Source organism: Manihot esculenta, chromosome 14 (genome assembly GCF_001659605.2).
Source record: "Manihot esculenta cultivar AM560-2 chromosome 14, M.esculenta_v8, whole genome shotgun sequence".
Lineage (NCBI taxonomy): Eukaryota > Viridiplantae > Streptophyta > Magnoliopsida > Malpighiales > Euphorbiaceae > Manihot > Manihot esculenta.
Window position 1 is genome coordinate 5,886,435 of NC_035174.2, and position 14,589 is coordinate 5,901,023.

The 14,589-nt window shown below is 36.8% G+C and overlaps 3 protein-coding genes across 4 annotated transcripts; 1 reads left to right on the forward strand and 2 right to left on the reverse strand.

The window, feature by feature from the left end:
* Positions 1–21: 21 nt before the first annotated feature.
* On the reverse strand, positions 22–2,063 carry LOC110631411 (pentatricopeptide repeat-containing protein At1g74900, mitochondrial). The gene has a single exon (XM_021779236.2). The coding sequence runs from the start codon at positions 1,961–1,963 to the stop codon at positions 494–496; it is 1,470 nt and encodes a 489-aa protein (XP_021634928.1). The 5' UTR covers positions 1,964–2,063; the 3' UTR covers positions 22–493.
* Positions 2,064–3,833: 1,770 nt separating this feature from the next.
* Positions 3,834–8,128, forward strand: LOC110599608 (anaphase-promoting complex subunit 8). Of its 2 annotated transcripts, none has more exons than XM_021736068.2 (4): positions 3,834–4,053; positions 4,595–4,901; positions 6,355–7,605; positions 7,727–8,128. In XM_021736068.2, exons 1-4 carry the CDS (start codon positions 3,968–3,970, stop codon positions 7,814–7,816), a joined length of 1,734 nt encoding a protein of 577 aa, XP_021591760.1. In that variant the 5' UTR covers positions 3,834–3,967; the 3' UTR covers positions 7,817–8,128. The 2 variants fall into 2 exon arrangements, with proteins under 2 accessions (XP_021591760.1, XP_021591762.1); XM_021736070.2 differs by having other exon boundaries at positions 3,875–4,053; positions 4,585–4,901.
* An 891-nt stretch (positions 8,129–9,019) lies between these two features.
* On the reverse strand, positions 9,020–10,846 carry LOC110599609. Its single transcript, XM_021736071.2, has 3 exons — positions 10,655–10,846; positions 10,407–10,495; positions 9,020–9,435 (listed from the first exon to the last, which is right to left on the reverse strand). The coding sequence occupies exons 1-3, from the start codon at positions 10,682–10,684 to the stop codon at positions 9,288–9,290; spliced, it is 267 nt and encodes an 88-aa protein (XP_021591763.1). The 5' UTR covers positions 10,685–10,846; the 3' UTR covers positions 9,020–9,287.
* Positions 10,847–14,589: the final 3,743 nt, after the last annotated feature.

Genomic DNA, 14,589 nt, shown 5'->3' on the forward strand with positions numbered 1-14,589 from the left:
TTCCATTAAATGAAAATGCACTAGAAGAAAAAGAAATTTCAGTATATGACAAAAAAGGTTTGAATACATCCATAGCTTCACAGAAAAAAAATTCCCCAGCCAAGATTTTCAGGTAACAGAGGTTCAACTGCCCTCCCATTTCACTGAAGGGCACAGTCAGGCCATCTCCAAATTGAAAGCAATCACATGAGGGACAACCTCTTTCAACTTTTCATGTCCCACTGGGATAAAATGTAGCATTCCCGATGCATAGTTCTGTGCAAAGAGGTTGTATAAAAGCAATACAACTTGCAAATTGAAGGAACATTGCCTCCTTTACCCCTGAATAAATACTCTCCTAACTTCTTAATTTCACTGCAATATCAGAGCAGTGGCTAACAGCAGTCAGCAGCATTGTCAACTAGCATAGTGCAGTAGCATGGTTACCTTACAATTAGAAAAGGTCATGTAACAAGATCCACATTTTAGGAGCAAATCTGAATTCTGAGAGGCTTCATAATTTAATTTTACTAGGAAGACGGCCACATCTACTCTGTAAACGCAGAATTTCTTTAGCAAAGCCTTGGTTACCAGTTAACAGAAGCCCATCAAGAACCCGATTGAAAGTAATTTTTCGAGGCAGAAATCCTCTATCAACCATCTCAACCAATAACTTCCCTGCCACCAAGAGATCATCTGATTTTTTCCTTACAAACATTGCCCCTATTAGTATATTGTATGTATCCAAATTTGGCAAGCAACCTCCAGTGCCCATCTCCTGAAATAAATCCAACCCCTTCTCAATCTCTCCTGAATCACAGAAGTACCTAATCAAAATATTGTATGTTTGAACATTTATCTCACATTCATCATCTTTCATTCTCCCCATAAATGCTAATGCCCTCTGCATTTCACCTGCATGACATAATCCTCTGATCACCAAGTTATAAGTGGTTGAGTTCGGGACATAACCCATTTTCACCATCTCCTCGAAAACCAATAAAGCATTATCTACACTATCCTTCTTACATAGGACCTGAATCAAAGCGTTGTAAGTGGGAACAGAAGGGAGCACCCCTTGCTTCACCATCTGATCAAAAACCTTTCGGGCTCTCTTAATCTCACCTGCAACACCAAGCCCATGAATCACACTAGTGTAAGTAACAACATCAATCTCACAGTTCCTCTTCTTCATTTCCAAGAAAAAATCCCAAGCTTCATTAATTTGACCAGCTCTGAAATATCCTTTAAGCATTATATTGTAAGTAGTCAAATTTGGTGTTAACCCTCTCTCCACCATCTCCTTCAACACCTCCAAGGCTTTTGGTGTCCTCTTAATCAAACACCAGCCATTAACAATTATATTATAACTAACACAATCAGCCTTAAACCTACCCCTTAAAGCCTTAAACAAATTATAAGCCATTTCAACTCGTTTCGACTTACACAATACATCAAGAATCGTATTAAATGAAGAAAGATCTTGAAAACATCCGTATTCATGCATAGACATGAAAACTTTCACTGCCCTATGGGCTTTTCCCGCGGCAGCATACCTTTCGGCGATAATTGCGAAGGTTTTCGGGGAGGGTCCAAGGCGGCGGGAACGCATGCGAGAAACGAGGGCCCAGAGGGTGCGGTAATCACGGAGGCGAGCAGATATGTCGATGGCGTGATCGAAGGAGGAAGCGTGGTGGGTGTAGGAAGGATGGTGGGAAAGGAGGTTGAAGAAATGAAGGGCCTTGGGCCCGTGGTTCCAAAGATGTTTAAGGACTGCATTGACTAACTGCGGTGTCCATTGGATGGTGGATGAGTGAAGAGACTGGGCTAAAGTTTGCGGGTTTGATGAATTGAGAACGAGGGTGACTATAGTTGTAGCTTCCAGCGGCTGTGTGGCGGTGGCGGTGGTGGTGGTGAAGTTGCTGTGTTTTGGGGGATGGAGACGGAGGTGAGAGTAGTTACGTCTGAGCAACCCAGTAAGCATTTTGGGTCACATTTTGCGAGTTCAGTGAGAAAGATCGCAATTTTAACTTTCGAAGGGAGAGAAAATTGCTTTTTCCAAATTCAAAGGATTTTTTTGCAAAATTAGGTTCGGGTGAATATAATTTTATCGATTTAAAGTCGGCTAAAATTTTTGGAATTCGCCTATGATAGATAAAAAAAAAAATTTGGCGTCTCTTTGACAGGCGTCAAGTTCAACCGATTCTCAAAGAGTCACCTGACTCCTCAGAAAACTTATTTTCTTTTTTTTTCAATTATGGTCTGACGCGTTTTATTTTTAATTATTAATATATTATAATTAAATATTTATATTATATTAATTTAAAAATATTATATTTTTATAATAATAATTTTTTTTATAATTTTAATATTGTAATATTTAATAGATTTTATTATTAATTTTTAAATAAAAAATTACTGATATTATATAATATTAAAGTTTAATTTTATTGTAATTAGATATATAAAAATAATTCGATTGTAATTGAATATATAAAAATAATTTATAGTATAATATATATTTATATAGTGATAATAATAAATTAATGTATTAATACTGTGATTAAATAGTATGAGTAATTTTATATACGTTTAATCATATGATAATATTATTAAATAACTCTCCAAAGTATTAAGAGAAATTAAAAATAATTATTATATTTTATAAAAATATTTTTAATATATAAGAGTTTAATAATAAAAGACTGCACATAAAAAATATTTACAATATAATATTATCGTATACAAGATTATTTTATTAAATTTTTTATGGTATACATTTATCCAATAATAAATTTTTTTATTATTTTAATAAATTAATACAGTAATTCTGTAATTAAAGAGTACCGGTAATTTCGTACACATTTAATATTATTTTATAACTCTGCAAAATACTAAAACCAGTTATAAATAGTTATTATATTTTATAAAAATATTTTTAATATATAAGAATATTATAAAAGTTAATAATAAAGAAATCCACATAAAAATATTTAGAATTATAATATTAATCTGTTATTAAATTTATATAAAATTATTTAATTGAATTAATTACTTAATTTATTTATTTTTTTAATAAATTATAAATAATTTATATAAAATATTTAAAATTATTATATTATCTTGCTGTTAAAATATTTAATTAAATTTATTATCTTTGATAAATTATAAATAATTAGGTGATCATGTAACATTTAATCACAACATAATTTTATTCTATAATTCTAAATAACAGTCGAATAAAAAGTAAATTTAATTTTTATAAGTTTAGATATTCATATTAATTATTTTATTTATTTATTTTTTATTAAACAGTATAATTTTATTTTATAATTTTAAATAAAAATACAATAAAAAATAAATTTAATTTTATAATTTTAAATATTCATATTAATTAATTAATTAATTTTTTTATTAATTATTTAATTTAATACTCTTATATATATTTAATTATTAAATTAATATAATATAAATATTTAATTATAATATATTAATAATTAAAAATAAAAAACTAAATTGTGGCCTGATGCGAACTGACGCCAGCTCACAATTTCAAAAAAAAAAAAGAAAACAAGCGATCCGAGGCGCCAGGCGCCTCTTTGAGAAGCGGTCGGATCTGGCGCCTGTCAAAAAGATGCCAGATCCTCTTTTCGCCTGTCCAAATCGGTAAATAAATTTTAGTCGATTCCAAATCGGCAAAATTATATTCACTCGAGCCTAATTTTGCAAAAAGCCCGAGTTCAAACTATGTTATGGTATCCTCTGGGCTTTTTTGAATTGGGCTCTGTCTTTGTTTAAGTCCATGAACGGAGATCTCGGTGTCTGCTTTCTCCTTCAAAAAACCTGTGCCCTGGGCGCCTAATATTTCCCCCAATTTATTTTGATTTTTATAATCAAGAGTGCAGGAGCGGTACATGCTCACACTGTCAAACAAGAGCGCCAGCCTCATTTTCAATTGAAGTAAAAGCAACTAGAGATATAGAACTCGATGAGTTCAAGAGAGAGTTGCAGAAACGAGCTTCGAACTGCGATTCGCCAACTCAGCGATCGTTGTCTTTACTCTGCCTCCAAATGGTACCCTCTCCCTCTCTACAACCCTAAACCCAAATTTGCATTCTCTTTTTTGCTCTTCTTTGCATATAATGATGAACTTTTATTCAGTGTCTGCTTGCATTTTTCTTTTTGGAACTTCTGTTCTTGTTATAGAAACAGAAATCTGTGCTCATTTTGGTAGAAGTACTTCCATGTTTCTGCTTATGCAATACCTAAAATAAAATTGCTGATTTATATCATCTCTGATCTTTTTTTACTTGTTTTGGAATCTCTCTCTGTGTGTGTCTCTCTCTCATTGTTGGATCTTCATTTTGGTATTGAATGAGTTCACAGAAAAAAAGATTGGTAATTTTGGAAGCAGTCTTTTTACCTTCATTTACAATCATGTTCAACTGTAACTATCCTAAACATTGCCTCACGCTCAATTTAGTAAACTTTCAATTGTTAATGCACAAATCAATTTAGAATACAAGAAGACCTTCAGTTTTCAAAAAAAATAAAGCAGTTTATCAAATTTCTTTCGGAACCCAATTCCATTTTGTTTATCCTTAGTGGTTTTCAGGGCAGCAGAGCAGCTGGTGGGAATCGACCAGGACCCTGCAAAATTCACTCCTTCAAATACCAGATTCCAGCGAGGAAGCTCAAGCATTCGCAGGAGATTCCGCACCAATGATATCACTTCTACACCACCAGCTGGGGTATCATATGTTTCTACTCCTGTGATGGAGGAAGATGAGGTAGTGGACAATGACTTTTACCTTCTGGCAAAGTCATACTTCGATTGCCGGGAGTATAGAAGGGCTGCACATGTGCTCCGAGATCAAACTGGAAAGAAGGCCACATTCCTGAGATGTTATGCTCTTTATCTGGTCTGTTGCACTCTCATCTACATGTCATGTATCTCAGTTTATCTTATTTTTCATTAAAAAAAAAATTATTTTGTTTCTGTGATGACAGAGCTGTAGGTATAGGGACATAAGTACAGCTGTAGCTTTTCTCCAACAAGTTCTAGTAGATTGATTGGTTTAAATTGCCCATCAAAAGTGCATATATCTTCCACTAGTAAACACAATATAATTAGAATTGCAGAATGCAATTCTACTTCATATGGAGTCATGGGACTCAATGCTTTAGTTTGTATTCTATTAATTAGGTACAAGCAATCAAAGGAAAGTTTCATGTGGTGTTTAACCTAATGGTTGTTATTAGCCAACTAAAAACATGTAGTGAGGCAAGTGTTGGACCGTTGAGAATCAGAATTAAACAGGTGTCTTATGGGAGAAGGGCAGGGGCTGTCTTTATGCTGTGGAGATTTTTATACTTTTTTATGTGCATTTAAGCGTTCTTTGAACCTAAAACAGAACTAATGTTGTTAGTATCACATTATTTTGTTACTTCTCTGCAGAAGGGACATAACAAGAGCATCAAGAAAGATCTATACATTAGGCTTGAAACCTCTCAAGTAGAATGAAGTTATCTGAGTTTATATGGTTTAGCAACCGGAAATAGAAGTAATTGTCGTCAGGCACCTCTAAACAAACTATTGTCCTCATTTGTGCCATGAATGAGGAATCTAGATCTACCACCGGTCTCAAACTAAAAATTTTAATAATTTTGAATCTCTTAGCTAACTTCATTGTGAAACTCCTTGAGGGGGCTGGGTCATTCATTGTTAGCTGAGTTGGGTGCACGATGTTGACTAAGGGAAGATTCTCATGATTAATCTGCTTCTGATTTTTAAGTATTTTATTGGAGAGTGTATTACATAAATCAAGTAAAAAACACAAAATAACAGAAACTAACTGCTAACTGCTGAACCTAATCTAAATTCTGAAGTGTTTTTTCTCTGTGGAAGACCGAACTTTGTATCTCTGGGAAATTTTCCCATTTTATTTCTTAAGCGTATGTAAGTTTCATGTTATTTTCTTCTTCTGTTAGGTTTATTCTGCTGGTTCATGCTAAAAATATTCCAAAAGTAAGAAACGTGAGAATTTTATCATCACTTCATTCGACATTCAATTGCTTTGCAAAAGTAGTAGGTTGGGAGAAGAAGTCTCTTGCTTGAATTGCTTTTAGATCATTTTAATTGTGTTAGAATTTTTGCAAGTATTTGTAAACATTTGCTTATTCCAGTTGCAGACTTGTAGTTGCATTCAGTCTAAGATCGACAACCTAGGATGCAACTCTCAAAAGACACATGGACATTTCTTTGGCATTTCATTTGTATAACCAATTTATATGATATCAATCCCAAATTAACTAATTAAGTTAATGTTATGCTATAGTTATTCTGAACTTTGTTTTACCCTTTCATTTTGTAAGGCTGGAGAAAAGCGGAAAGAAGAGGAGATGATAGAACTTGAAGGGCCCTTAGGTAAGAGTGATACTGTGAACCGCGAGGTAGCATCTCTTGAGAGAGAGTTGTCAATACTCCGCAAGAATGGCACCATTGATCCCTTTGGCTTGTACTTGTATGGTCTTGTTCTTAAAGAGAAAGGCAATCAGAATCTTGCTCGCACAGTTCTTACGGAATCTGTGAATAGCTACCCTTGGAATTGGAGTGCTTGGTCAGAGCTGCAGTCTATGTGCACTACAGTTGAGATATTGAATGGTCTTACACTCAGTAACCATTGGATGAAGGATTTCTTTCTTGCCAGTGCTTATCAAGAACTACGGATGCACAATGAATCCCTCACTAGATATGAGTACTTACAAAGCACTTTCAGTTTCAGTAACTACATACAGGCCCAAATTGCAAAGGCGCAGTACTGTTTAAGAGAATTTGAACAAGTTGAAGTAATATTTGAGGAACTATTGAGGAATGACCCGTATCGAGTTGAAGATGTGGACATGTATTCCAATGTGCTCTATGCAAAGGAGTGTTTCTCTGCCCTTAGTTACCTTGCGCACAGGGTATTTATGACTGATAAATACAGACCTGAATCCTGTTGCATCATTGGAAATTATTACAGTTTAAAGGGGCAGCATGAGAAATCTGTTGTGTACTTTAGGAGGGCACTCAAGTTGAACAAAAATTATTTATCTGCCTGGACTCTTATGGGTCATGAGTATGTTGAGATGAAAAACACTCCAGCTGCTATTGATGCCTATCGACGGGCTGTTGACATCAATCCTCGCGATTATCGAGCTTGGTATGGGCTGGGACAAGCATATGAGATGATGGGCATGCCCTTCTATGCGCTTCACTATTTTAAGAAGTCTGTTTTCTTGCAGTCAAATGATTCTCGGCTGTGGATTGCCATGGCTCAGTGTTATGAAACTGATCAGCTTCACATGCTTGAGGAGGCAATCAAGTGTTACAGGAGGGCTGCAAGTTGTAATGACAGAGAGGCAATTGCCCTACACCAGTTAGCCAAGCTCCATGCTGAGCTTGGACGTTCTGAAGAGGCAGCACTTTACTACAAGAAGGACTTGGAGAGGATGGAAGCTGAAGAGAGAGAAGGACCAAATATGGTTGAAGCTTTGCTGTTTCTTGCCCAACACTGCAGAGAGCAGAAGAGATTTGAAGAAGCAGAGGTGTATTGTACCCGCCTTCTCGATTATACTGGTCCAGTGAGTTTCTATGATCTAATATCTATGAATTGAATTAAAAAATTGAGATCCATTCCATAAGTTCCAATTTATAAATGTAAATTAGGTTCATTCTCTTTGGTTTATCTGTTTATGGTTTCAGGAGAAGGAAACAGCGAAGAGTATGCTTCGAGGAATGAGAACATCAGAATCCAGTTTTCCTTTAATGGATATTGAGCATTTTCATCCCTGAATTCAAATTCTATATAGTATGTCTCCCTTGTCTCATTTCATGCTCATCAAAATCAGCTATGATGAAGTTTTTGTAATTTGTCAAATTGTGATACCTAAATATGTGTCTGTAGTTTAATGTTTCATAGGTGTTGTCTTCTTCTGTTGTTACTCTCCTTTTAAGAAAAAAGAATGCTGTTATGAGAGCAGTAAATTTGTCTGAATGTGGCATGGTAATTTCTAGAATACATGGCTATCATTCATGAGCCAATGTCAATGTTGTACTCTTAACTTTGCAATGTCAATGTCGCCGCCCTCTTGTAATGCTGCTGAAGCTTCATGGGCAATGGTCAGCAAGATATCCATACCAAAAGAGAGAACTTCCCTGTTGTATTAGTTTTGAGTGAAATGAAGCATTCACGTTTCTCAAATGATATGCAAGAGTCAAGACTTTGATTAATCTTATTTTCTTCCCCGGAGGGGCAAGTATTGGGTCTTGAAGTGCAATGGGAGTGGCAACCCAGTCCTTTCGATGACAAGAACTAGATAGATCTCTGCAACACTCTTAGAAATGTGTTGTGCCCAGAGTCAAGGAAGTGGTTAGTGCAGGTAATTCAGAAGAACAGTAAACTAATAGTAGTCTAACAGCTAAGAGAGATCTCATTGCAATTGTGATTTTTTCTAGCTTGAGTTCTTTTGCAAAATCTTCAGGCCTTAAAATATTATGGATGGATTGTCTCTACAAAGCTTCTCCAGTTTATAGCAATTTCAACCCAATGATAAAATTTAAAAATTCTTATTCCGCATGATGATTGATGAAATCATAATGGAGGGGGCCGTTTGCAAGTTAAGAAGAGATTAACTCGGCTTTATGTGAAAGGTTCTCGTGGCAGTTGAAAATGGATCCCCCTGCCACACATCGACTGTAATTTGATTCTACTCTAACCTCGAACTGAAATTTTTCAGATGTGCACTATTCACCTTCAGCCAATAAAAATGCTCCGCAGGCACTTTCACCCCAAATGGAAACTCTCACCGGGGGTTTATCAACTTTATTTCGTGGGTTTCACACGCCCATTTGCAGTATTATTCTGTAAAAACAGGATGCGGTGCAAGTTTGTCGAATCCTGCCCAATCCACCGTTTAATGTTCAAAGGTGAAAAAATAATAATAATAAAGGACTACCCATTTGCCTCATTACTGCACCCCATTGCAATATGCAATATATAATAATGAAATCTTCACATAAAATCAAAATCAATATAATAGCGTCAGGGATGATAACGATGATGAAGTCTCAATTCTTTCCAGGTAAAACGAGTTTTAAGGTCATTGTAACCAATCCCACCTTTATTTTAGTTCATACACATGCAGAAGATCCAAACGTTACACAAACTTTATATCACAAACACTCAAACAGCCACAATAACATGAAGACATTGGATTCAAGTTTCAACATTTTTTGTAGAACTTGAAATAGAGCGCCCGTTACTTCACTTTGGATCTGTGAAGAAGCTATTGACGGATGGCATAATTTCAGGGGCCCTCTTCCGGACAAACTTCCTTAGACCATGTTCAGCATACTTTTCTCCCTCTGCAAAGTTCTCCAAAACTCCAGCAGCCCTTCCCTGCTTGTTAACCCTGTTTCGAGGGGAACCAAACCACAAATGACAATGATGATTCAATCAGTCAATTTAGCAATCTTCCAATTTCCAATCCGTTTGCAGAAATTTAGCAAGCCTAACCGAGACGGGTTTTTTTTCATCCAACCCTTCCCAGAATCTAACAATAGACACAGTGAAATATTGGAACCGAACTCACTTGGAAAATTCCCTTTTGTTAAAGATGTAAACTAAAAAAGAAAAACTTGCAATTCATTTTAGAATCACGCAAGACGCTGACACACAAACTCTAGTATCAACGATAGTTATGCTTTGCTGAAATAGTAAACAAGACACAAGTGATAAGGAGGTTCTGCACATATTCTGCCCACAAGGCGACACCCTTTTCTTGTTCGCTGCAACATAACAAAAATAAAAGAAATCCTAATGCTATGTTTGGATTGAGGGAAGAAGATATTTCTTAAAATTCTTGTTTGGAGAACAAATAGAAAAGAAAAATAAGGAGAAAAAAAAATAAAATTACATTTCTCAATCCTTAAAAGAGAATAATAATAATTTGTATGAGGCCTAGCCTGACTTCAACCAGTTGTTAAAAAGCATATTACTTCGGTCCGTACCCCAATCCCTTAAATAATAACAATAATAATAATAATAATAATAACAATTTGTATGAGAATTCTTTAACGCCCATTTTTAGATTATAAGGGTAATAGTCCTAGAAATTATATTACTCTTCTCTTCTAAAAACCTATCCAAACAACATAATTTTTTTTCTCTTTCTTACTTTCTATTAATTTCCCCGGATCCAGAGGGTAAAAGATGACAATCTTGCTTCCCAACACCTCACAAGAACTTCAATAATCAAAATCAGGATGGAGTTCCATCTAAGCAAAATTGCATCAGCATCAATAATTAAAAGGCTTAAGAAAATATATTTGGAAAAATCAGCTGTTAATCTTTATATAATTAGCGAGAGAGTGGCAGAGAGACCTGACTTCAGGGTTGATGCAGATGTTGCGTACCAGCTGCAACCCACAGATTCCAACGGCAACTCCAACGGCGGCGAACAGAGGATACACCTACAGATGCACTCACACACGCAGATAGCATCATTAAGATCTATCCAACTCTACATTATTAGTCCTATACCCATACAAATACAAGGAACCAAGTCAAACAAGAATCAATAACGGACAGGAAGATGCAATCTGGCCGATAATACAAGGATCTCAACGCACCTCAGGCCTAATCCATCGACCTCCTGCCATCTGAACTCACCGAACGGACGGGATCGGAGCGAGAGTTAAAGTTATTGGGCTTTTCCGCAGTCGAAACGGAGAGAAAATGCGACACTGAAACCAGTAACGTAAAAGAGACTTTATCTCGACTTGGGGACTCTGCTATTTCTATTTTTTTTTTAATAGTTTTCCATTTTAAAAATGGGGCAATGCTTGAACCTGATTGGATAGCTTTGGAAGACCAAAATCATTTGTCCAATCGGTTAGCGACACGTCGCTCTCTTACTGTACTTTCCAGGCCCTTACTCCCGATTTTCCCTTCACAATCAAGCCCAATTTCGTTCATTTTTAGTATTTGGGAATTAAGCTAATTAATGAGATTTTATAATTTCTCTTCCTAAATTAAGACCTTACTTTCCAAAAATATTAAAAGAAATAATTAGATACTTTATGTGATAAAGTTTTAAAATTAAATAAAAATAATATACTAAAGCTTATACAATTAGTACTAAAATGATAAATTATTTTTTTCAATTTGTCTTTTTCTTTTAACTTATAAGTTTAATTTTTAAATCTAAAAATATTTTAAACAGGCCAATCAATTTATTGTTATGACTTGTAAACGGATTTAATTAAATAATAAATTAAAAATATATTTAAAAATAGAGAAATTATATTATATCACTGTAATTATATGTATTTTGTTTATATAAAATAACCAACTTATAATAAAAGGTAAAATACATATGTAATTTTCTACTTTAACCAACTTTCTCTCCATTTTAGAGGGATAATATGCGATGTAAAATAACCACTACTTTCCCTTCAATCACAATTTTTCATCGGGGAAAATGTACTGCCATGCTTATTTTTCAACTGATTATTTTGCATTCCCTCCATTTTCTCCTCATCCAATCACAGCAGTGATTGTTTATGTATAGATTGGGCTATGCTTAGATTTGTCATGTCTTCCTTATTTATTTGTTGTTTGATATTTTTGAAAGAGATAGATGTGGATACAATATCAGAAGCAATACCCATTTATGTGTTGAGACCAAATTCCAAGGGCCAAGATTTATGATCATCAAGTGAAATCTAAACCAAATGTGATTAGAATGTAGTCAAGGCATGTATCTCCACAGGACAAAATCTAAAACTCTGCTCATGTGTCACGTTCTTTGCAAATGAGCTTGGTAATTTGCTCAACTTCAAGAATTCATGCGGCATTGAGTTTTTTCCAAAATTAAATTAGACTTACACTTCCTTAAACAACTCAACCAAAGAGCTAAACAATCAACATAATAGAGTGTGGCACAACGGAAGTAACAAAAGCAAAAACATAAAAAAAATAACTCATCACACAAGAGTTAAGAAATAGAAGCTTTTATTCACTCAAATAAGAGTATAAGGACCAAACTACAATCGAATATAAGGGCTACATAGATACAATTTGGGAGAGAGACTTGGTCTTCACACTCTCTTATAGATTGGGAGTATGAACTTAACGGGTCAATTGCTAATTGAGTAGGGAGGATAATGGGTACTTATAACCATCGCATCTCATTTATATGTGACTGTAATAATTTTATAAAATAAATCATAAAATATAAAATTTCTTAGCCACACACATGTCTAGACAAGTGGCCTAATCAACTGCCTTGTAACGACTCGGAAACCGGTACCCCTCTGTAATGGTCCGAACCATCACTGGCACTAGGATCCAGATCGGCATAAGGCCGCCGGGACCCATAGCAAGCCTACTAAACACTCTGTGTACCTGATAAATCTCACACATGATCAAAACTAAACGACAATCCTGTAGAACCACCAGGCTTAACTACTATCATTCAGATATACAAATCTGAAACAGCCCTCAGGGCCTACACCAGTGATCATGCTCGCTGTGGGTCAAGGGATTAAAACCCTTTCTTCCCAAATCACTTTCACTGGAATTTCATCAAACAAGACATACATGAAGCCTGGTTTAGCACATTTCTCATCAAGAAACGTAAAACAGGATACATGCATACACTAGGGATTAAGCATACACTAGGCAAGCACATACTAAACCATAAACTCAATAATAACCCTATAGAACTTCCCATAAACCCCCTAAAAGATCTTAAAACAATCACATAAAGCATGCAAAAGAAGGCTGGACAGAACACTTTCGGCAGCAGGTTCGGCGGCCGAATGTCCTCTCCAGAGCCGAAACTCATGCACCTTCGGCGGCCGAATCTCTACTTTCGGCAGCCGAACCCTTTCGGGGGCAAGGTTCGGGGGCTGAAATACACTCCAGAGACGAAAGTCTCTAACCTTCGGCGGCCGAATTCCCCCTCCAGAGCCGAAACCCGAAACTCAAAACTCTCGGGGGTGAGCTTTGGCAGCCGAAGCCACCTCTTCAAGGGGTTCGGCGGCCGAATGTGCCTTCGGTTGCAGAACCTGAGTTCAGCCAGAACTCATCCTCGACGGCAACAACTCCTCAACATACATATACCCTAGTTGTAATACCCGGCTAGACTCCGGTATCGGAATTCCTACCGTCCGGTGGAATTTCGGATGTCGGGAACTTCTAGAAGGGTAAAGACATGTTTTATAAAATGTTTTCATGATTTTAATGGTTTTAAAGTATGAAACTAAATGAGTTTTGCATGAAAATAGCATTGGAGGAAAACCCAGGTTCGGCCGCCGAAAGTCAAGTTCGGCCGCCGAACATGCATGCGTTTTGGAGGCACGTTAGGCCCCCGAAAGCATGAGTTAGGGAAGTTCAGGTTCGGCCGCCGAAAGTCAAGTTCGGCCGCCGAACATTTGCATGGATGCGGAGGCACATTCGGCCCCCGAACGTGGCCTGGCCAGCCACCTATAAAAGAGTCCCTTAGCCGAAAATGGGCGAGCTTTTTCTCCCCATTTCGGCCAAGGTGAGCATTCCGCCATCCTTCCCCAATCTTGAGTTTTTCCTTCCTTTTTCCATGATCTTTACAAGTTTATAACTTTGGTTTTGAAGATCTTTGAGCTTAGAACGAGTTTTGGAGCTTGGAGACCAAAAGTTGAAACTTCTCCCATCTCCAAGTTTAGATCTCCTCAACCCTCGATCTTCAAGAGGTAAGAGCCGATCTTAAGCTCCTCATGTGTTTTAAGTAAGTTTTAAGTGATTTTATGGGGTAGAATGGCATGTATAGGGTTGTATGAGTTTTTAAGCAAATGTTAGGTTTTAAGTGATTTATGAACAATGTATGATGTTTGAGTATGCTTGAAGTGTTGTAGTTGGGGTATTTGATGTTTTGAGGCCCCTAGGAACTTGTATGCATGATTTGGGTGAAGTATATGCATGATGTGAGAGTTGGGAGGCAAATGTGCATTGAGGAGCCAAAGTTTCTGCCCTTTGGCAGAAACCAGGTTCGGCAGCCGAAGGCACTTTCGGCCGTCGAACATGGCTTGAGAGGCAGCTTTAGGCTGCCGAAGCTTGCCCCCGAAAGTTGGAGTTTCGGCTCTGTCCGAGACTTTCGGCCGCCGAAGGTGCCGCCGAACATGCATGAGTTTCGTCTCTGTCTGGGAGTTTCGGCCGCCGAAGGTGCCGCCGAACCTGCCTGACTTTCGTCTCTGGAGGGACTTTCGGCCGCCGAAAGTGCCCTGTCCAGCCTTTTCTTGCATGCTTCCTAGGAGTGTTTTGAGGTGTTTTTAGGAGGTTTTTGGGGGTATGTTTAGAGTTATGTTCTTGTTGTTTGGTGCCTCATTTGAGTCCACCTGTGTAGGTTCGGACCCGAGGAACCGAGACCCCCGGTTGTGAGATAGTCGTTCCGAGTTCGTTGTTACAGCTTCAGTCACCAGGTGAGTGGAACAACTCCTTAAGTTTTAAAGTAAATGAATAAATGAATGAATCATAAAGCATTGCCCATGCATCATTATGCCATGCAATATTTCAGGATGTTTGCATT

Excerpts from the sequence above, each read along its gene's own strand:
- LOC110599608 (XM_021736068.2), top strand. The coding sequence starts at position 3,968 with ATGAGTTCAAGAGAGAGTTGCAGAAACGAGCTTCGAACTGCGATTCGC. Across the intron at positions 4,054-4,594 it reads CTTTACTCTGCCTCCAAATG|GGCAGCAGAGCAGCTGGTGG; the intron begins GTACCCTCTCCC and ends AGTGGTTTTCAG. Across the intron at positions 7,606-7,726 it reads TTCTCGATTATACTGGTCCA|GAGAAGGAAACAGCGAAGAG; the intron begins GTGAGTTTCTAT and ends TTATGGTTTCAG.
- LOC110599609 (XM_021736071.2), bottom strand. The coding sequence starts at position 10,684 with ATGGCAGGAGGTCGATGGATTAGGCCTGAG. Across the intron at positions 10,496-10,654 it reads GTCGATGGATTAGGCCTGAG|GTGTATCCTCTGTTCGCCGC; the intron begins GTGCGTTGAGAT and ends GTGCATCTGTAG. Across the intron at positions 9,436-10,406 it reads TGCATCAACCCTGAAGTCAG|GGTTAACAAGCAGGGAAGGG; the intron begins GTCTCTCTGCCA and ends CCCTCGAAACAG.
- LOC110631411 (XM_021779236.2), bottom strand. The coding sequence starts at position 1,963 with ATGCTTACTGGGTTGCTCAGACGTAACTACTCTCACCTCCGTCTCCAT.